General features: G+C 39.9%; 3 protein-coding genes across 3 annotated transcripts; 2 read left to right on the forward strand and 1 right to left on the reverse strand.

Annotated features, from left to right (window-relative positions):
- Nucleotides 1-3,621: 3,621 nt before the first annotated feature.
- On the forward strand, nucleotides 3,622-16,347 carry meltf (melanotransferrin). The gene is made up of 16 exons (XM_028443680.1): nucleotides 3,622-3,877; nucleotides 5,447-5,601; nucleotides 5,886-5,985; nucleotides 6,808-6,990; nucleotides 8,019-8,175; nucleotides 9,017-9,084; nucleotides 9,157-9,341; nucleotides 9,453-9,618; nucleotides 10,620-10,771; nucleotides 11,517-11,613; nucleotides 11,690-11,884; nucleotides 11,985-12,138; nucleotides 13,326-13,393; nucleotides 13,503-13,690; nucleotides 13,965-14,157; nucleotides 14,573-16,347. The coding sequence occupies exons 1-16, from the start codon at nucleotides 3,829-3,831 to the stop codon at nucleotides 14,638-14,640; spliced, it is 2,178 nt and encodes a 725-aa protein (XP_028299481.1). The 5' UTR covers nucleotides 3,622-3,828; the 3' UTR covers nucleotides 14,641-16,347.
- A 1,290-nt stretch (nucleotides 16,348-17,637) lies between these two features.
- On the reverse strand, nucleotides 17,638-18,575 carry ncbp2as2 (uncharacterized protein NCBP2-AS2). Its single transcript, XM_028443683.1, has 2 exons — nucleotides 18,493-18,575; nucleotides 17,638-18,415 (listed from the first exon to the last, which is right to left on the reverse strand). The coding sequence occupies exon 2, from the start codon at nucleotides 18,384-18,386 to the stop codon at nucleotides 18,081-18,083; it is 306 nt and encodes a 101-aa protein (XP_028299484.1). The 5' UTR covers nucleotides 18,387-18,415; nucleotides 18,493-18,575; the 3' UTR covers nucleotides 17,638-18,080.
- A 1,586-nt stretch (nucleotides 18,576-20,161) lies between these two features.
- fkbp2 (FKBP prolyl isomerase 2) lies at nucleotides 20,162-23,088 on the forward strand. The gene is made up of 2 exons (XM_028443682.1): nucleotides 20,162-20,812; nucleotides 22,671-23,088. Exon 1 carries the CDS (start codon nucleotides 20,387-20,389, stop codon nucleotides 20,798-20,800), a length of 414 nt encoding a protein of 137 aa, XP_028299483.1. The 5' UTR covers nucleotides 20,162-20,386; the 3' UTR covers nucleotides 20,801-20,812; nucleotides 22,671-23,088.
- Nucleotides 23,089-23,497: the final 409 nt, after the last annotated feature.

Below are 23,497 nucleotides of genomic sequence, written 5' to 3' on the forward strand. Positions count from 1 at the left end.
GGCCTCTCCGGTGGGGGCCTGGCCCCTCTGTTGGTGGCTGGGCCACTGCATAGAGCAAAAGCACATCAAGATGGTGCGGTCGGGCGTGGCGGTGGGTCTCGGGGGGGCTTTGCCGGGGTCTCTCCTTGCGGGGTCTTTCCGGGCTGTGTCGGCCGGGTGGGGCGCGGGGGTGCCTCTCCCCCTTGGGTGTGGCTTGGTGCTTGCTTTGTCTCCTGGTGGCCTTGGGGGCGGGCCCCGCGGTGTGCGGGCCCGGGGCGGCCTGCCTCGCCGGTTTGGGGGGTGGGTGTGCTGGGGGGGTGCTGGTGTCCTCGCCGGGGTTGGGGCGGGGTTGCTTGGCGCCTCGGGGTGATGCTGTTTACTGGGGGCGGCGCTAGCTGTTCCGGTGGTGGAGGTTGCTGTCGGCCGCCTGGTGGGTCTATCCTGCCGTTTGCGGACTGGTGGGTGGGTCCGGGGCATCTTTGGCTGGGGGCTGCTGTCCGCACTTGATGTGTGCCGTTGGGGTGCCTCCGTCCCCGCGGTGGGGATCGCCGGTTGCTCGCGGGCCGGCGGGGGGCGCTGCTCCATGGCTGGCGCTGTCCGGGGGGCGGCGGGCCCTGGGCTGCTGGCCGTGGGCTGTCCGGGGCTGTGCGGTCCTGCTGGGCCGTGGCCGGGTCCCGGGCGGGGGTGGGGGATGCGTCCCGGGGGGCTTGGCCCGGGGGCTTGCCCTTGGGGGGTCCTGGTCCCGGGGGGTGCTCCTGGGGCCCGGGGTGCTTGGCCTGCTGGCCGGGCCGGTCCTGGCGGGGGTCTTTCGGGGCGGGTGGCGCGTGCCGCGCCCTTGCGTACCTACTGGTACGGCCCCTGCTTGGGCAGTGCCCCGTGAGGTAGGGTGTCGGGGGCCGGAATAGGGGGCCACATCCCGGCGGGGCGGTCTGGCTTGGCCCTTGGAGGGGGCCCTGGCTTTAAAAAAAAAAAAAAGAACTGAAGCTCGTGGCGCGGGCGGCATCAGTGAAGGGTGATCTGGGGCGCCGTGGGGGGCTAGGTTGGGGGGCCTGGGGGCCGGCGGGGAGACTCCCAGCGGCCCCCTGGTGCCTTATGCGGCTTGGGGTGTGGTCGTCCTCCCTGGGCGGGCTGCTCCTGGTGCTGCATCCGTTCCGGGTCCTTCTGGCCTGGGGTCGGGCCCCTGCTGGCTCTGGGCTCGCCGGCGGGTGCCCACTGGCTGCCTGTTCGGCGCGGTTCTGGTCGTCTGCTGGGTGTGGGCTTCGGCTCCTCCGCTGGGGCCTCGGGCAGGGAGTTCTCTGGGCCCTCCCCTCGGGGGGTTAGGCGCGGGGGTGGGGTGGGGGGGTGGGGGGGTCGATGGGGTGGGGGGTCTGGGGGTTGGGGGTGGGATCGGTGGCGTGGTGAGCTGGGTCCTTGGCTCCTTGGGGCTTTCTCGGGTGTGTATGGGGGGGCGATGGCTGCCTCTCGGCTTGGGATCTTGGGGGCGTTCGGGGGACTGCTTGGCCGTGGGGTGGTCGCCGGGGGCCCTTAGGCTGCCTGCTCTTGCTGCTGGCCTGACTGCTTCTTCGGGCCCGGGGGCGGCTCTTGGGTTTTGCAGTGGCGGTACTTGGAAATACATTTGTCATGGATGCACTGGCCTTGGGCTGTGGGATAACACTCATACTGGGCTCAACCATAGACACGTTGTTCCCAAATACCTGTTTTATGGAATTTCCACTCACCTCTTCCTCTGTTCACAGCCACCACCATTATTCCTAAACCACACACTGGTCACCAAACTGGCTTGACAACACAACAATAAACACAATATACACAACCACAATTTCACATCGCATCACTTAAAACTATTCCTCACCCATTCCATATCCTATCTTGTATCCCTCTTCCCTGCTAACTTCCCCACCCCCCTCCAACCCCTCACCTTGGTGTAACACTGCCCTCTCTTTTTTACATCCTCCCTTTAATAAAGTATTTCTTACCCTTCCCTAGGGAGGGCTGGTGACGGTCACAATTATGCAATGAAATAAATAAATTTATTTAATTGCAATAATAAAATATGCATTGCTGTCAAAAGATTGCACTTCTTGTAGTGTTAACCTTCGAAAGCATGTGCAGACAAGGTAAAAAAAGATAAAAAAAAAAAAAAAAAAAAAAAAAAAAATAAAGATATGACGTGTTTTTCTTCCATTTCTTAAGAGCTGCATACTCACTGGCTTGGTCTGGAACTGGTTAAACCTTTGTGAAACAGGAAAAAAATACCAACACAGAGAAAATGCAGGATGAGTTTTTTTTATTGTCTACCTGGTATGGGTGACAAATGAATAAACTTTTCTCAAACGAGGTAACTATGAACCTCTCCATGAGTTTTAATCCTATGAACTATTTTCTTTTATGAACTTTACTAGGAATTTTTCACAGAACTGTTTTCAACTACTATATGAATTTGAATATACAGTACGTATTATACATTTTCTTTTCACAACCTGAGTGTGTGATTCTGCAGCTACTGTGCTCCCAGTGATGTGTTAACCTGGTGCACAATATCAAACAAACAATGAGGAACAACTTGTACAACCCAGTACAGAAAAGCATCAGTAATAAATCAGAAAACGTTCATGGTTATTAATAATAATAATAATAATAATAATAATAATAATAATAATAATATACTTTATTCAGCACATCACAGTGAAATGATTTCCTCTACATTTCACCCATTTGTAGCAGTAGTCTGACACAACATTGTGGGCGCTCCAAGTGGCAATTTGGGGTGGAGGAGGGAGGGAGGCCTGCTGGATAGCCAGAGCGCAGAGTGGGATTTCTGTTTCAAGTAACAGAGGAGGCGGTGTCTGAGAGAAGCAGAGCGGCCCCTCATCAGGGACTGTAGCCGTCTGCAGGGGGGAGAGGGTAAGACCCGTACTCCTGCAGATCGAGCGGGGTGGCTATAGACCCCTCGGTGTGGAGGGGGTGACCGCTGACGAGGGAGGGAACTTCATTGGTGTTCGGCAGCTTCTTCTTCCGTACGGTGGGCTCGGTGTTGAAAGTAGTTTGAAGAAGAGTTTGATGCTGTACATCAGCAGTATCTCTCAGTAACTCTACCTAACCCCAATATAGATCTCTCCACCTAACCCAAAAAATGCTAACATAGCTCCAAAGGTATCAATTTAATGAAAAACGTTGTAATTTAGCGAACGACACTTAATGACAGTCTTAATGACACCTTATTCATGCTAATGACAGCATAATGTCAGCCTTAGATATAAAACTTCAAGTAAAGTGTTACCAAATCTTTTTATGTTTTAGTTGTTGATTTTGTAAACACCTTCCCCATTTCCTCAACAAATGTTTCCCATTTTAAACTCCCTTCAACTTTATTTTTTGGAAAAAAAAGTGAGGATATACCTTTAGCAGTGACAGAGGTAAACAGACCCCTTGTTTTTGTTTGAGCAGTGAGTCAAGTCACCCTTTTCGTCCCCTGAATCTCTCCTTTGCCTCATTCCATCAGTGGAAAAGCACCACAGCAGAGCAGGGAGAGGAGAGAGGTGTGGTCAGAGCTGAAAAGACCTTCTGTGCAGCTTCTGGCTTTCAGCCCATCGTACAGGACCAGAGACGTGTCAGAGTACAGGTAGGTACACCTTAATTACAAACATCAGCACATATCTTCTCTTCTGGAATGATATGCTGAAAGGGAAAACGTTATAAATCATTGAACGCCTGAACTGGGCTTCATGCAAGGACTTTAATCCAGGTCTTGGAGATAGAGGAAGGACTTGGACCCTAGAGTCATCATATATAGGGCAGGAGAGGGAAAGGGTGGTTTTTATCTAAAGCAGAGGGAGAAAGGACAAGGCCATGGCTGTGTGGAGGACGGTTGGAGCTCTACTGCTCATTCTTCACACTGGTAAGAACTGATCTATACATATAGTATCTATGTTTAAAACAGCATATCTATTTCAATCCACTGATGTCTCACATGGTAACAAGTAACACCAGTTAGATGACTTTTAGGATAGATGCCAGAGTTTAAAGTAATGGATTACAAGTACTGTACTCACGTTACAGTGATTGGCCAGCTTTTAAGGGTACTTTTACTTCTCAATTAGTCATTTTACAGTACGTTTTAAAATAAGTAAAGTCATTTATTACATTTCTACACCCAACCGTTACTGACTAAATTATTATTTTTTGTTTTAAAATGATCAACGAACATTGTGAAACTACAAAAAATGAAATGACCAGACAATCAAATGCATCACATCATAGCCATCCAACCAGATTAAACGCAATGCACCGCGCCAAAACAGCATTGAATGGAGCTTTATTTCTCAGTTTTAGAAATTATAAATGTAGCTATACTTAGAGCCTGATAATTGTATTTATGTTAATTCATGTTTTTTTTTTTTTTAAGATTTGTACATTTTCACAAACCTTTTATTTTACACAGATGCCTTGTGGGAAATTCCAATTGTGGTGAATTTGGTCTCTTCCTTTTTAAGTTTGAGAGATGTTTACTGTATGCAAGGAAACCGTGGCAAGATTTATTACCAAAAATAATAAACATGGGTGAGGGGTGAAAGTAATTAGTAACTTTTACTTTCAGTACTATTTAATTGAGCCACTTTTTATTTGTACTTGAGTATTTTATGTATGACCTACTTGTAGTTGCACTTGAGTACAAACTCAAAAAAGTAACAGTACTTCTACTTGAGTAGGATATATCGGTACTTTTTATGATATCTATCACTTTAATGAATCAAACTCAAACATGAGAACTTCAACAGAAGCACGGCTTTATTTAATATTTTATTGCAAAAGAAAAGTTAACTTCACACAAGTGTAAATCATGTATCATGCCTGTTGGTTTACCGCCTTTTTTTCCCTCTCCTGCTAGTTGTTGACATCCTAACAGAGCTGGATTTGCAGAGACGCTCTAATGCGGCACAATTTGGCTATTTTTACTGCAAATGAAATGGCACATCTTACCTGTTTCTAACGTAATAACTTTGAAGTCTGACATACACAGACTGGATTACAGCACATTAAGCGTTATCTACTTTCTGTTATCACAATGTCATTGCATTACTTTATGAATATAATTATTTTACAGGAGGATAATTGTTCATTTTAAAACATTTTTTTTTCTGTATAAGCCACACAGGGTGTGGTTTTGAATAGAGAAAATACTTATCATTGCCATTGAATAATAATATAATTGTGTTAAATTTGGAAACTTTAACCTTTGTACACAACATATAACGTAATTACTTTTTCAGTGTTTTTCAGCAGAATTGAGGTTTTTCTAAAGGCTATAGAGAAGTTTTGAGTTTTTATCATAAATACCTTACAGATAATAACAAAAACCTATAATTTATCACATTACTGGTATATCTAATAAATGGGTCAAAGAGTTATCGTTATGTTATTATTCTTTAAGATGAGAAAGGAAATAATCTGTCCTCTCTATTGGCAGTGTTTGGCCAAAGCAGCATCAGATGGTGCACCATATCTGAAACAGAGCAGACAAAATGCCGAGCCATGTCCCAGGCTTTCTCTGCGGTGTCGATCAGACCCACGCTCAGCTGCGTCCATGGAGTGACAGTGGAACAATGTGTGCAGAAACTACAGGTCAGACTCTTACTTCCAGTGGAAACAAACACGTCCACAACATTGCTCCGTAGAAGACATAGAAATACAATGCAGCCAAAAATGATATAGTTACATATTACATAAATATAACAGAGTAATTCACCGTACAGTAACAATGACTGACTTACATAATTTACTTTAATTTTTGAAAAGCTAAGCTGAAAAAGTCAAACTCTTACCTCATGGTGTGAGTTCTCATTCTATCCACACAACTATCTATGTCAACTATCGATCTTTTTTTTTTTACTTGCTGTGTTTCGCAGAACAAAGAAGCCGATGCTTTGTCCATGTTCGCCTCAGAAATCTACAAATTCGGAAAGACGTCTTCTTTTAAGATGGCTGCCAGTGAATCAAAGAACGGTGGTAAGTATTGCATTTATAAATCAGATGGATTAAAAAAGCTTTTAAACAAATATAGATATAATGTAATGCCTTAACTCTAACTCATCACAATCAGGTCACAGTAGTTTAAGAACGACATCACATGATGGACAGTTTGACCACTTTATTGCACATTATTTGCATGTATTTTGAAACGGCAAAAGAAAAGCAGTACTTTGGTCTCCTGCTGATCCTATCGAACTCCTTTTTTGTTCAGGGGGCAAATATGGATCATGGGCCGCATTCAAAAAAGAATAATTTTAACACCACTGTGCCCTAGTTTTTAATATCAGTCCCTGTCTTATTTTCAAATTATTGGTTTTGTAACCAATTTTTGTGTAATTTAGAGGAATTATGTGGAATTGTTTGTGAGAAATTGCAATACTTGTGGGAAAAATTGTTCTTTCCAGAATTTTCAATTAAAAATGACTACATTCTTGTGAAATAAACAAAAGAAAACTGCAAGCGCCTAAAAATATTGTAGAGTTTTATTAGATTGATGAATTTGAAATATCTAGAACTGGATTATTTGGTAATTTACACAATAATTCATGTTTTCTCTCTCATTTTTACTGTCTTATACGGGCCAAATTGGATGCTTTAGAGGGCCAGATTTGACCATTTCATCAGGAACCATTAGTTCTGCACAATAACATTGTCTTTCATTAAACACCCTCATCTACGACAAATGTCTTGTTTAGGTTTGCATTCATATAACACTTCCAGAAGCAGCTGCTGAACTGAGAATGTAAGTACCAACACTTGTAGGTGATTGTTAACCAGTGTGTATTTTTTTGTCCACAGATACATTCTCCTACTATGCAGTGGCTGTGGTGAAGAAGGCAAACTCTGGCATCAACATCAACAACCTGGCAGGAAAGAAGAGCTGCCACACAGGAAAAGGCCGAACCGCCGGCTGGACGATGCCGTTGGGATTCCTCATCGACCAGGGCCACATGTCTGTGATGGGCTGTGACGTATCCAAAGGTGGGTGGGGGGGGTGCATGGAAGGTTAATGCAAGATCTTTTGGAAAGGAAGTATACGTTAAAATAAATAATAAAGCTATAGAACTCAAGAGAAATGTATTTAACATGTAAGAAACTTTGCTGTTCTCATAACTTTTTACATAAGACGTAAGTCATTGCACGGGATGCCCTTCCTGCCATATCTACGCACATTTGAATTGAACTGTTGTTTTCAATTATCAATGCAAATCAAGCATCACACGCAGGATGTAATATAAATGAATATATAAACAAACTGCAAATATTGTTGCCAAAGTGACTCGTACGTGTCTCCTAAACCTACACATTGACCCGTATTAGGCACTTGATAATGTTTTGCAAGATACCTTTCATGAATATGACACAACTAGTTGAGACTTATTGATTTCCACATTTTAATTTTCAGCTTTTGATTTTTTGTTTTAGATCACGTGTCAAAGTCAAGGCTCGGGGGCAAAATCCGGCCCATTTTTTACAAATTAAACTAATTCAGTTGCAAATATCTCAGCTTGATATCTCTAAAATAATACACAAAGTTAATGAAACTCTCCACGTGTATACCACATGATGGCAGTCATTATATTATCTCAAATTGTTAAAAGAACTGCAGCTTACATTTCCACAAATTACATATAATTGGCCACAAAATTAAAAAAAAAAAAAAAAAAATGATTGAACATTAAGATCCTGCATGGACTAATATATGTCACCTATTACTATGATATTATCAGTGCAGTACACATTTTATATATTATTAAGAGCAAACTAGCACTAATAATATTATTTAATTACTAATTTTCCCTGCGGCCCATTTAAGATAAACTGCTTCGTATTTGGCCCCTGAACTAAAATGAGTTTGACACCCCTGATTTAGATTAAATGACTCAGGAGTTGCTCAGTGGCTTATGGTTAACCCCAGCTTTTCTCTCCCTGAACTTCTGATCCATAAGCAGCATTATAAATATGGTTGGCATTATTGAATATATTGACCTCTGTGTGTTTGTGTTTAGGAGTTGCTAATTTCTTCAACGCAAGCTGCATCCCGGGAGCCAATGAGGATGGTAGCACACCGTCTCTGTGTGCGCTCTGCAAGGGTGATGGTAGTGGAGGGCACAAGTGTGAGATGAGCAGCAATGAACAGTACTACAGCTATGAAGGAGCTTTCAGGTAACGGGACGGGAAATTTTCCATTTTATTTATGGTTAATGGAGTGTTAACCCACTTCAGGCCCCATGTTGTTTTGAAGGAGAGAAAATGACCAACAGCTGCTTGAAGCCAGGACAACTTTAACATGTATAGTCTATTTTATTACTATTTTATGGAGGTTTTGGCAAAATAGGCAAACTTACACAGCCAAAGACCCTGTAATAATGCAAGATGAACACTTCCATTATTGACATGCAGCAAAAAGGATGGTTCGAATTTTCATCACCGTGTTGAAGGACAACAAATGAGTGCAAAAAGCAGTGGTGCCTAATGGTTAATTAAGCACGCTTGTAACTGGAGGGTTGCTGGTACGAAATTCATTGCAGGCCTTAACTGTGGGACCTTGAGCAAGTCCCTTAAACCTAACAGCTTCCAGGACTCTCTTGAAAAATGGATTCATATCTCAATGAGACTTTCCTGGCTTGGAAAGGTCTAAGAACAACTGATTTCCAGTTCCATCAGTGATAGAGCCTCAGCAGAGGAGCTAAAGAGCCACAAACAGGGTTTAGTGTTATTGTGTAAATATTTTAAAGTGGGCACATTACTGAAAAAGCTTTTTGGAACTGCCGCTTTATCTGCAAAGTGCATATGTTTGGATTTAAAGATACAAAACCAAAATAGAATCTGCCTTAACTTAAATGTAGGTCACTTGGTATGATGTTGACCTCCTTTTTGTGATGTTTAACAGCATGTTTTCCTTGTGATGAAGTTAATGGAAAATTAGGGATATTAAAATCAACTGCAAAATAATTGTCTATGGACTATATGATAATGATCTTGTGTTGGTGTTTGCTTCCTGCAGATGTTTAGCAGAAGATTCTGGTCAGGTGGCCTTCATCAAGCACACAATCGTGGAAGAGAACACTGATGGTAAACTATTTGTTTGTTTACGACAGACAGAAGCTGGTTATGGACTTTGATAACCAGCTTTTTCCTTCCAAGGTCGAGGCCCAGCGTGGGCACATGGATTGCAGTCCGCAGATTTCGAATTGCTGTGTCGTGACGGCACCAGAGCGAAAGTCTCCGAGTGGAGGAAGTGCCATCTAGTCCGCATTCCTTTTCGTGGCATAGTGGTCAGCAATGACATCACGCCTTCTGTGGTGTTCAACTTGTTGAAGGAGGGTCAGGTACCGTATATTTAACTATTACTGCTTGTTTCTATCATGTAGAAATTCACTATGGGATGCATGCATAGCACGATGACATATTTTTCAGAAGATTCAAATGTCCTTTTGCAGCAAAAGTCAAACTTCAAGATGTTTTCATCTGTTGAATACGGAGGAGGAACAGTGATTTTCTCTAATTCGACCACTACCCTTGACGCGGTTGAGTCAGAGGATCCCAAAAAGTGGATGAATGACTATTATAATGACGCCATGACAGCCATGGACTGCAAGGCTGAAGGTAAACCACCGCTAAGCTACACAAACGGTGCTTCCAAATAGTCCCTCCTATCCACTTTTCCTTAACCCCGGAAGTGTTGAAGTGGCGGCCATGATAAGGAGTGTTCCAATTCTCTAAAAGCTATGGAAAGGAGGCTCAGTGCTTCCTTCATTACCTCCTTTAGCCTAGGAAACACTGATGCATCCTTTACCAAAGGAGACCAGATAACGCTGCCCCACAAATACTTGTGGCGACAACAGTTAAAGGGTCCCGCTCATCCAATCGTTCACAGAAACTCACGATGACTGAAGACAGAGCACTCTGTCATTCAAGAAAAAGGTATGAGACATTTTTACCACAGTAGGTTTTATTCAACATATTTAATTCCCCTAGGAATGGTTTGTGCGGTTGTACATTTGTATACCTACAACTTTATGTAGGCCTATATCTTGCATAAATGTAACAATTTCATGAATTCATATTTGTTTTGGATTAATGTTGATATCTGAGTGGAAGATGAGTGTGAGCAACCATTGTCAATGTGAAGTTGTTTTAGTTTCACTTTTGTTCTTCGTAGCCTGGTAGCATCTTTTCCAATTCAAACCTTGTGATATTTGAGATGATATCAGTGGTTAGAGGCACAGGGGAAAGTGTTATAAATGCGCTTTTAGTAGTCCATTTTCAGAAATTTGTAGTTTGTTTACCACAGCAGACGTCACTAACCTTCACCGACGTCGGATTATTACGTCACCTAGTGGAAGTGCGTCTGATTCTCAAAATAACCTGATGGCCTTTCTTCCTAACTCCTTTAGGAAGTTTTTTAAGATTTTTCCTTAACCCTGTGACGTCATCCACGTGGTTAAGGAAAAGTGGATAGGAAAGGAGATTGAGGGACTATTCAGACGCACCCCAAGAGAATGTGTAACAAAGCTTCCTTGTGTGAACCTTTAAAAAACCCTGGACACTATTGTCAGAGCCAATCTGACAACCTGTGTTTTCTACACTCTTTACCGCTATATTAGATGCCTCCACTCAGCTACGCTGGTGTGTGCTATCCACTGGTGAGCAACAGAAGTGTGTAGACATGAGCGTGGCCTTCAGCCAACAAGGTTTGATTCCAAAAATCTCCTGCATCTTTGGAGACTCCGTTACTGACTGCATGAACAGAATCAAGGTATGTCATGTTCATGACCATATAAGGGTGGGACAAAGCTTCCACCAATGTATAAGTAAGCAGAGGTCAAAGTAGCAAATTACGTGTACTCACGTTACTGTAATTGATTTGCTTTTATGGGTACTTGTACAGTACTTATTAAAGTATATTTGTAAATCAATAATTTTACTTGCATTTAAGTACGTTTTAAAAAAAAGTAAAGTGTTTTGTTATATTTCGTCACCCATCAGTTACTGAGTAAATTATTATTTTCCTGTTTTCAAATGATCAACAGATATTGTGAAAATAAAAAAATGAAATGACCAGACAGCAACAAATACATCACATCATAGCCGACCAATCAGATTAAACGTAATGCACGGCACCAAAACAGCGTTGAATAATTAGTATGATTTTATCTAAAAAAAATTGTACAGTTTGACAAACCTTTTTTTTTATACAGATGAAAATTTAAAAAAAATTAAGTACCAATTGCGCAAGATTTGGTCTCTTCCTTTTTTAAGTTTATACATGAGATATTTACTGTATGCAAGGGAACCAAATTAAGATTTATTACCAAAAAAAAAAAAACGTGGAGGGTGAAAGTAACTAGTAACTTTTACTTTGAGTACTAATTGAGCTACTTTTTATAAATGACTTACTTGTACTTGAGTACAATTTCAATCAAGTAACAGTACTTGTACTTGAGCAGGATCTATCTGTACTCTTTACACTCCTCTAAATAAGATATATTATGTTTTTGTAGAACAAAGAGGCTGACGCCATCACACTGGATGGTGGCTACATTTTCACAGCAGGCAAAGACTACGGTTTAGTTCCTGCTGCTGGCGAGAGCTACACAGGTATAATAATTTTATATACAAATTGTGCAAACAAAGTCCTCCAACTCGCATTCACTCTGACATCTCCTATCTCCAGATGACCAGGATGGCTCCAAGTACTATGCAGTTGCTGTGGTGAAAAAGAGCAGCTCTGACATACGTAACCTGGACGACCTGCGAGGTCGTGGCTCCTGTCACACCGGATATGGACGCACCGCAGGCTGGAATATTCCTGTTTCAACTCTGATTGAAAAAGGCCTGATTAACCCAAAGCAGTGTCAGATACCTCAAGGTCAGTAAGGGGTTTTATTGTCATCTAAGTAAAACAATCATGTGCTTCTTGCAGGGTATACTGTTTACAACCTTTCTAACTCTATATATATTGTTTCCAGCAATGGGAAGTTTTTTCAAGCAGAGTTGTGTACCAGGTGCCAATCAAGCTGGTTTTCCCAGTAACCTGTGCGGACTGTGTGTGGGTGACACCTTGGGAGAGAACAAATGCGAGAAGGGAAAAGACCTGTATGATGGATATGATGGTGCCTTCAGGTACTGGAAACATTCTGAAACCCCTGTATCTCATTCGGAGGGAAATATGTTTGTACAGTATATCTCATTCTATTCTCAGGTTTAAACTTTTCTCCAAAGAAATATTAAGAAACTTCCCCCGAAATAATCTTTATGGACAAAAGTATTTAACAGACCAGTTTTTAAGGCCCTTTATCTTCAGTGAAGTGTAATCTTAATTCTTCATACCAAGATATTTTGGACAACGTAATACCCCCAACTTTGTGGGAACAATTCGGGACAGACAGAACCATAAAGACTGACATTGGTTAATGAGTTTGATTAATAAGCCTTTGGAATGTAATGGAACGGCGATTGCATGCCCGACTTTCTAGTCCAAATTAGGCCGTGTTCGAAATGGCATACTAAAGTAGTACTCATTCTAAGTTTGACATCAAAATTAGTATGTAATGCGTTCACATTAGATTATATGAAAAGACTGAGTATGCAAGAAATACCAAGATGTATACTGTATCGGGACATTTTTCAAGTATGTACAGTGAGCACACTAGTCATACTCAACCGACCCATGATGCATTGCAAGCAGAATGAAAATTTGTCCTGGGACTAGCTTCAAGTTAAAAGTCAAACATCCCCGTTTCAAAACAAAAGCATCTCTTCTTGTCTTCCATTAGTTTTTTAACGCTTTGTAAATAGGGCTCTTGTTTGGAAGTTAACCGGAGGTTTTGCCAGTAGCACAAAGGCGGGTCTCAAAAAATCTCTGAAATGTCTGAATGAAATGTGTTTCCGTGAGTTTTATGAAACAAATGACAACATGTTGATATTCAACTTGGTCACTTTCTCACTTAAAATGCTTTCAGAAATTTTAAAGGTGGCCAATCAACAAAGATATTTAGCCTCAGTGAGATTCCGTTTTTTGTCGTAGGTTCAAAATGCAACTTGGGAAACCTGATTGTATACTTCAGTGGAAATGCCCATCATTGGTCATAATCCTAATCATACAGAATTGAGTTTGTAGTGTATAGTACGGAGTGTGCCATTTCGAACGCAGCCTATATGTCCTTGAAAGAGTTAACTGTTAGCAAAACAGTCATTTATATCTTTGACCACATGGTGTATTTCCTCTCACAAAACCTCGACTCTGTCCAATCCAAAACTACCAAAACCAACTGCAACATTTTTTTGATGTTGTTTATTTGTTTAACCAGGTGTCTCGCCAAGGGAGATGGAGATGTTGCTTTTGTAAAACATACTACTGTCTTCCAAAACACTGATGGTAAGACAAGTATGCAAATAATGTTAAAAAATGAAGAATTGTGTGTTTTGTGATTTTATAAGTTACATTGTGATGAAAAGAAGTTAAACATGCATGTATGCGTGTTTAGGTCAAGGAACTGAGCCTTGGGCAACAGACCTCTACTCCAAAGACTTCCAGCTGCTCTGTATCCAAGGGACTAAAACTGAAGTGTCCCAGTACAAATTCTGTAACCTGGCCAGAGTCCCTTCCCATGCTGTAATGGTGCGCCCGGACACCAACATCCACATTGTCTATGGACTTCTTGACCGCGCACAGGTATGAATCACTCATGATGACAATACAGGAATAGGTAATTTGTGCTCCTGGCTACATTTTAATGATGAATTGTTGTGAAAGTTTGTCCTGGTCTTTGTTGCAAGAGGTTGATATGGAATCCCTTTTTGCACATTTAAGTAAAATGCTTTTCATAGGCTACAATTTTCAATTTGCCTTTGGTTACACTGTTCACGAAAATGGGCGGAACACAAGAATATATGAAATCACGTAGTTTCTCACCAATCCTTCTTTATCTCTGCCCCTCTCCCTGTAGTCCTTTTTTGGCAGTGATACAGGTACTATATTCAAGATGTTTGATTCCCAAGCTTATAATGGAGGAGATCTCATCTTCAAAGATTCAACCGTTCGCCTTGTTGGTGTAGCGGACAGAAAGTCTTATGAAGAGTGGCTGGGGAAGGGCTACTTGGAGGCTCTGATCAACATGGAGTGCAACTCATCAAATGCAGGTAGGTAGAAAACCTCAAGCGACGTTAAATAATTTCAATCCATACTGCATACTTCTAATGACATGATGCCCCAAAAAAAGTAATTAATTTCGCATCTGGGACGCATCTATCCATAGGCTTTGTATGTAATCTGGACGTACGGACATTTCGTGACGCATCCGGTGTGAACGCAGCATTACGGAAACTGCCAACCTATGACAGCTATTTACAGATAAATACTACTTCCTGTTTGACAAAGTCAAACAGCAGTTTAACAAACACGGAGTCAAAACTGAGCTCAAAATAATAAATAGGGTTTTTTCCCATGTCAAATCATGTGAATTAAAATGCACTATTTCTATAACATTCTTAGAGTGAATGTTTGTTTATTAAATGCCAACTCTACTGACTGTCTATATCCTACTCTCTTTTACAGTGGTGTCCTCCTTATGGATTGTGGTAGTGACCATATTCAGCATCATGGCGACCACCTTTTTGCCATAACATTTGTAATGGCTTTGGCCTCTCCAGTTGCCTTTCTTGTATTCTCGTCTTTTGCTCTACACTCTTTCCTCGTTGGCCACTTTGACATGAATGAATGTCAAAACACTGTCTCTTGTTCTCTAATCAGATTCCTTAACCATTGATAGAGTTCACTGCACTGTTTCAGATCAATTAATGTGATAATGTAATGCATTGAATGCTCGAGTAGAGATTATGTTGCCATCACCTTAGGTCCTAAAGGTGCTTGAGTCGGCAGAGAGAGAGATAGTCACTGCCCTTTTCGTTTACTTATAGGGTGAGCTGCCATATCAGTGCGTATGCTGCCACCTGTTACATTACTGGATAGTGCTTCACTCTCTGACGCTAGATTTACAAAGAACAGATAATCTGACTTCTAAATTCACATAAGTCACGGAAAACGTGCCAGTGTACTTCAGCACGCAGAGAAAAGCTCATTTAGGTGTCATTCCAATTTTTGCTGAATGGAGAAATTACAGGACACCACTTTTTTTTGTTACCTTACAAATATGTAATAAAAAGCTCAAGGTAAACTTTAAGTAATATCTGATTCTGGATGGACACTGTTGAGTTTTTCCAAAAAAAATCTCATTATAGTTCAACATGTCTTAATCATGTTCAACAGCTTGTGGCAAACATTCGGCTTTTCCTGATTATCCATTTATTGCTACATTTTTCTAAGCACACGTCATTGACTCTTCTGTTATTGGAACTTAATGCTAATCTAGAAATCAGATTACTCTGTTTTTTTTTCTGCCACTCGAAGCAAACAGCACATCATCCAGCATTTCTATAAGCTAATGCCATATCAGTGAATATGCACTAGTGTTACATCCACACAGAGTTTGTACTTGGGATTGTGCAATTATGATTTTATGAGTGAATGGAAAGTTTTCCTCCTGTATGTAAAACAAAAGGTTCAATCGGTTTTCTTGCGTTTCCCATGAAATCACTTAGCTGTTTATTTTTTTTTAATTTTAGTTATTAATCCTAAATATCGCATGTATCTGAACAGAATAATGTAATAGTAATATTATATTAAATATGGAATCAGAGCCCCGATTTGCACAACTACATTGAGAGATTCCTAATCCGCAAAATTGTCACTATCTGTAATATCTATTGTCATGCCTGGGGAGTCCCACGATTTCGACAAAATTACACCTTATAAACACTCGACAGTTTGACAGTGGATTATTTTATTAATGGATATTAGGAATAATTTCAGGTGTGTTTCATTCTCCTCTTGTGGCTCGTTGGGCCTTGTGCAATTGCATAGTCCGCCTACAACCAGAAACGCCCATGTATGCGATGAACACGACGATTAGCGCTGGGCGATATGGGCCAAAACTCATATCTCGATATTTTTCCTCAAAATGGCGATATACGATGTGAATCTCTACAATTGACCAGAAACACAATTCAGGGTTAAATTTGATGCAAAATGGCATATTTACTAACAAACAGCTAACAGCTAACAAAATATGTGGCACTTTAGTCTTTTTCTCCTATAAGGGACAGCACATGTGAGTTCTTTAGGCTAAGGTTTGGGCGAGGACGCACTTAGAAATCCATAACTGTGCTTTTCATGCTGTTCTGAGAAGTAGTGAAAGCAGCGACTCCTAAAACAAGATGTAAAAAAAAAATATACAGTATATCGATATAGGCGATATTGTAATTTTCTATATCGCCAAAATAAAATAAAACTCGACATATCACCCAGCGCTAATGAGGACAACACCGGGCAATTTGTCTGTCACTAAAGTCCAAAGAATTTATACAAATTTATTTTAAAGTGATTGCATTTGTTAATTTAAAAAAAAATGTATAATAAATTAAAATCTGGCTTTATGTTCTCTCCCTTGCACCAACATATTTTTCACCATTTATTGGTTTTAATGCAATGAGTATGCCTGTGTAATTTAAAAACACATTTTTTTTCTTCAAAAGTTCCCAAAGTCGGACAAACCCGAACCTCTGCGTGGACAAACCCACTCTCCTCATATTTGTTGCACCTTGTTTCCTGTGATGAGATATTTTTGTATATGATGTTCAGATGCCATATCAATGAATATGTACTGACTCATGCTGTCAGAACAAATTCTACCTTCTCTTCCTGACAAAGATTTTATTTCTTGAGGAAATTGTGTCAGATGTAACTAATATTTAGTTGCCAGGCCAGTGTGTCTGCACAAGTATTGCTACAAAATGTTTGTAAACCTCAGCTGTTTTCTGTTTTTTTTCTCTGAATTAAATAAAGTTTGAAAATGCAAGAGACACGGCTGTGAAGTATCGCTACTTTTTTCTGATTTACTTTTATTATCATGACTTGGTTTCTGAACCTTGTTCACTTAAATATAGGTCAAGTGGTCTTCAACAAGAACTTATTTTAATGATTGACTAAAAGCTTTTCTATTGCGTCATTGGAGCATGTAGATAATCAACGTTTACAGACTGATGGTCATGACTCACGACTATAAATAGTTTTTATAATGACAAACTGCTGGCAGAGAATAAAATGAAACTTTAAAAGGCTGTATGTTTATGTACAGCCTCATTAAATCTAACGAACATAGCTTTGTTGATGAATTAAAGTGCAATCATGGGAAACATGGCATAAACCATTTTTTTTAAATTATTTTTGTATTTTATCATTATTAACTTAGCTTTTTTTTCAATTCATAGATTGAAATATCCTTTGTCCTCATTATTCAAACTGACCAAAATTAGTAGGGACTTTGAAAAGTTATATATATATATATAAATTTGTAAGTTCTTGATAACTTGTGGCACAACAAAGATTAAAAAAAAGTTTTTATATTTTAACACAGTTTGGAAGCATATTGAAATGTCCAGTTCTAAAAAAAAATGTACATATTTTGAGTTATTTTGTAATTGATATATTGTTTTTAACTTGTGTTACATTCATTGGAGGTAAACATTACTTAGAAAAATAAAAATACATTTAGATTTGCATTCTGCCATAATAATTCACCTTTATTCAAATATCCCAACTCTACAACACATTTGTCATCTGTACAACACGAAGCTCTATATATTTACATTTCAGTTTATTTATTTATTTTATTTCCTTAATTTTTTAAATTATCGAACCATTTACGCTGCAAGAAATCTATGGTAAATAATTGCCACTTTTTCGATTGCAAATTATTTGATATCAAATAACAAACATCGCGTTATCTGAAGTATTCAATGTTCTCACAGATGAGAAAAATAAAATAAAAATCAAGTCACTTTTAAGTATAACAGGCTAGAGGAAGTGGTGGCACACCCATCAGAATGGTGCAGTCCATTAGGAACCTCTGGGTGAATAAATACAGTTTTTTTGTGACTTTAACAGTTATCAGCTGGACTTGTTGATGTTTTCCTAAAAGAAGAACCAACCAAGAATGTTCATGAAGTCACTTTTTGATCTGCCTGGACCCCTGCTTCCAGCCCTCCTTCACCTCGTTCATAAACGTGTCTTTGACCCTCTTCAAGCGGTGGTTCACCTCTTCCATATCTCCGGGGACCTTTCCGGCCTCCTGGCGGACCTGCCGCACAGTCTGGGACCGCAGGACCCGGGCCGACGCGTCCTTCCCGGCTATCTGAGCCTTGGTGATGGCGTAGGCGGTGATCTGAGCCGCTCTGCGGATCGGACGAGACTCGGCCAACTTCTCTACGAGGTGCAGGTTGTTGATAAGGGACAACAACAGTCGAGCGATCATTTTGACAGCCTAGCGTGTGTCTCCAGGTCCTTTAAAGACATTAACGTTTAGAATAAGCTTTAATAATCTTGTCATTGAGGAAAAACAAACAGAAACAAAGACTTACCAGAGGAGAACACGCTGTGACCGCTGATATGTAACACTACTGGAACAACCGGCTGGAGAAGGTACACTGAAGTTAGACTCATGGTGGAGGCAGCTGATATTTAAACATACAGTACCATTATAACTCAGCGTCAGCAACCTGGACAGGGCTCCTCTATCAGGATCCTTTATGAATGAATAAAAAGAAGGACAACTAGCACCACATGAAAGACTAAAATCATTTGTTGTAACTGTAAAATTGGTAAATTTGTCTTGCTCCGACTTAAAAGGACTAGCTAGTTTATGACTGCAAAATCTCATTATCAGTTGATTAACCTAACCTATGGAGTAAAGATCATGCCAAAACCTCAACAATTCACAAGCAGAATCAGAAATGTTGTATTGATCCCAGGCATATTATGTCTTTATTTATTTTAAAGTCAGTGTGGTTTGCAAATATAAAACACCATTCTCACAAGCTCATGTAGGCCAATTTTGATATGTACTTGAAAAGTACATATCAAACAAATACAGCATGTTTTACACATACGAAGAAACATATCTTTAATTACCAAATATATACTGTATATATACAGTATATATCATTCAAAAAAGTGAGCGTGCACTGTAGCTGTTCCCACTCAACATTCTTGAAGCCAAAATATATAAATATATATATATGGTCTGCGCAATGTCTTTAATTACCAAATATATACTGCATATATACAGTATATATCATTCAAAAAAGTGAGCGTGCACTGTAGCTGTTCCCACTCAACATTCTTGAAGCCAAAATATATAAATATATATATGGTCTGCGCAGTAGGGTCCGGCGGAAGGAACCCTGGTAACACTCCCCGCTCATATAGCGTACTGCCCTGATGAGTTACGCAGCCCATCTACGCCAAGAAAAGATATACCAACGTCTTGTTCAGATTATAGAGGTTTGTACAAAAATACAATATATTTCAACTCAAATATCTAAACGTACTCTATTTACAATTGGAAAAAAAAATCACACATGTGAACTGCTATTCACAAAGAGAGCTACGCAAGATCCACGGCTGTCAATCATCGTCATATATGACATAAAACATATTTTTGTAAACCTCAAATAACATTTAAAACAAACTTCACAGAAAAATTATAATTTATGACCTATACTGCAGCCAGTCAGCAAAGGGGATCTCTAAAAATAAAAGCTTCACTCCACCGGGGAGCTTGTCCAAGCCATTTTTTTTTTTTTTTTTTTACAGTTTATAGTCTGAGTCTGCAAGGCAGGACATTTTTAAAGTTTTTTTTTTTTTTTTAATAAAAATGTTTTGTTTTTCCCATTGTTTTGTGTACTGTTGTATTTGTTTCTGAAGCATGATGCATTTGAACACTGACTTTGTTTGAGCATGAGTAAAACTTATTTTTGACATTTTGTATGTACATGACGTTTTGGCTCATGTAGCTCCATATTGACCTATGTCAAGTTCAGTACTTGGAAGTTCATGTCTGTTAAAAAAAAAAAAAATCTGTTTTCAATTTTGAAAGTTTTTAAATGGCCTGATTTTATTAGTTTTATTTAGTATTGCTATGTGTTGTATAATCCTGAATAATCGACAAGGAAGTATAATATAGTCATAGTATATCATTTTTATAGTCTGTCAGATTAATTTTTTGCGTACAACGTGAAAAAAAGCCCTGTTGAAAAAAGCGAGTAAGAAGTAATGAAGTTCTAAATGCAAAAACATCCATTGTAAAACTGACTTCAACATTTTTACTTTGGTAACAGCGGTGTCGGATGTACTTCCGGTTGAATCACAAGCACATCCGGGGACGTTCATTTTTCCCACATTCATCCTCCTTTCTTTCCGTCGAATCCAGATAATTAACCACTGTTCTTTACACTAACCGGAGGAATCACAGCAATGCGGGTTCTGGTGCTGTTTGCGGTGGCTCTGCTGTCCCTGAGCCCGGCGGAGGTGCGAGGAGCCGAGAAGAAGCTGCAGATCGGCATCAAGAAGCGAGTGGACAATTGTTCCATCAGGTCACGTAAAGGCGACGTGCTCAACATGCACTACACCGGGAAACTGGAGGACGGAACCGAGTTTGACAGCAGCATCCCCCGCGACAGGCCCTTCACCTTCACCCTGGGCACCGGGCAAGTGATTAAAGGCTGGGACCAGGGGCTGCTGGGCATGTGCGAGGGCGAGAAGAGAAAGCTGGTCATTCCGTCCGAGCTCGGCTACGGAGACCGGGGAGCTCCCCCCAAGATCCCCGGAGGAGCGACTCTCATCTTCGAGGTGGAGCTGCTGAGCATCGAGAGAAGATCCGAACTCTGAGAAGAGGACATGGTAAGAAGGACCATTTTTATTACTTATGTTTAACAACCCGTGTATAGGTAAAGCTGGAGCATACTTTGGGGTCATTTTGACCCCATTCAGTCTTTATCATTACCAATTTGACGCGTAAAATTGATTAAGCATAAAATTATCTTAATTATATTTATGTGTGTGTGTATCTGTCTATGTGTAATAAGGCTGCACGGTTTTAGTTCAAAACAAAATCCAGATTTTTTTATTTTGAAAACTCGATTTTCGATTCTCCTTTCGATTCGATTTGGATGAGAACTATTCAAGATAAATTAATTCTAATTTTAAAAGTTTGGCCTGATGGTGGCGCTCGAGAACAGGTCAAGGTTTCATTATCATGGGGTTATTTATGTATTGAACAAATAAACAAAGTGCCTGACACAAAAACTTGGTTTTCTGAAAATCATTTTCTGGAGGCAAATATCCCTGGGGTCAGATTGACCCTAAGGGTAAAACGTGTTAGTAATTTTTGAGGGTTAATTAATAAGGTTAACAATCATGAGATTTTGCACAATTCTTTTAATAAATAAAGCACAGATTTTCTCACATGGATTTTGAGCGGGTTTGGGGTCAATTAAAATTGTAATTGTGTCATTGATAATTAATTACTATTATGGTGTAACTATAATTGTAATTGTAATTTTAAAAATCTGTTGCTGTTGTAATCATAATTATATTGAATTTAGTTAATTAATTTTAATTTCTCAACTTAAACAGGTGGGCTGACAGATTATGTCAATTCTGGTGTAAAATATGACCCGATGTGACAAAGTTCACCTCCTGAGATTGGATTAGCTTGATGCAAACTAATCTATCTATAAAGGCAAGGAATCTCTGTTTGTGTGTGTGTGTCTGTGGCTCAAATATCTCTGCGGTTCAGGGACAGACAGAGCTGAGACGTTCAACATGGCTGCTGCTTAGTTCAAGGTTGTGCAACGTTGGATTTGTTTGGACGCCCTACCTCCTGAGTCGACTGACTCAGTGATGATGTCATCAGTTCTACATTTCATAAATGCTTTACACATTCCGTGTGCATCTAAACTGACTGTTGTGGATTAATGACACTAAACGAGTGCGGACCGAGTCTGTTCGGTCTGAGGAGATCCGGATCCACAGGGACAACAAGCTGGAAACAGAATAGATGAAGTTCAACTCCCTACAGTGTCCTTGCTAAAAGCCTAAATATGTGAAAACACAATAGTTATCACTCTAGACATTTCACAACAAACCTAAATGTCCCTGATGTCCCACCTTCAAACTCAACCTCATTTGGCCATCCATGATAAAGCTACTGAACCTCTCACTTTTCTATAGCAATACATACGTCCTACGGGCACTGCACTAGTATATATTATTTCAGTGATTCTCAACCGGTGGGTCGCGCGCCTGTACTGGCTGGGTCGTGGACATCTGGTCAAAAATAAATATCTATTCGTCTCTCATGTTGGACTTGTCTTTTATTTTGAAAGAAACTTTTCTTTTGACAGGCATGCTGTGAAATGCATGTTGCACTGGAAAATATAGAGATCTATACTTTAAAAAAAAAGATTATATATACGTAATAAAATTATAAAACAGCTTTTTTTGAAAAACTCCATTTGGTTGGTTGAATTCTTAAAAAAAAAAAAAAAAGATCAGTTGAGAACCCCTGTATTAATTCACGTATCCTCACTGTGTATTGTATTGGCTACACATGTAAAGGGAGGCAGTTTTCTAATGATGCAGAGGGGAATCCAAGGTTCACATCTCATTTGAATAGAATTTGCATCACCTTTGGTTCTTGAATCCTCTTTGCTTACATGGACGCATGTAATGAATCATAGCTTGTTCTTCTCCACAGGGCTCCTGAGCTGCTGAAATGGCTGTTTGACTGATGAAGATAATTCTTCCAATCTGGATATGGAGTTGGAACCAGTAACTGGATGACTGTCCTACTATGAAGGGCAGTGTGAATGGATTTAGTGGACTCCATCACGCTACTCTAGTGATTTTATCAAGATTAAGAACGTGAGCAAGTTTCCTTGTAAACTATAGTCCTATTTAGAGGCAGCAGTAACATTTATTTTTAATAATGTCATATCCTGCCTCTTTGTCTCAGGATCTCTGTTTATCTCATGTTGTTTTTTCCCCTAATTTTTTTACAGTACAATAAAGTTACTAATTAGAGAAATTAAAATAGTGTTGATGGTGTTTGTTCAAACATGAATAACATTAACTTTAATAAAATGTTGACCTTGTGTTGATTTTTGCTTTTCGAATGTTGTCTTTTTTTTTTTAGTTATTTTGCGATTAAATGCTTTAAATACTAAATGTTGGTGGGTTTCTACTTTCCAGCAAATTATTGCATTAAACAATTAAGGTATACCTTTTTTTTTTTATTGTTGGTAGAACATAAAATGTCTATATATTTTGCATCTTATCCCCAAACATTTATCACCTTTCTGTAGGCAAGTCCAGTTGGCTTTGACTAAGCAAATGAGAAACTTTACAGACATGCAAATGCTATTCTATTTCCTTCCACAGTCCAAGAATGTACACAGGTAGACATGGATGTCTTGAAATAAAAAAAAAAAATTGATAAATGTTTGCGTAACCCTAGAACTGTCTGTCTTTGCTGGACTGTAGCTCAGTCAATTAAATACTTGGATACAAAGTAATAATAATATA

Source organism: Gouania willdenowi, chromosome 4 (genome assembly GCF_900634775.1).
Source record: "Gouania willdenowi chromosome 4, fGouWil2.1, whole genome shotgun sequence".
NCBI classification, from domain to species: Eukaryota; Metazoa; Chordata; class Actinopteri; order Blenniiformes; family Gobiesocidae; genus Gouania; species Gouania willdenowi.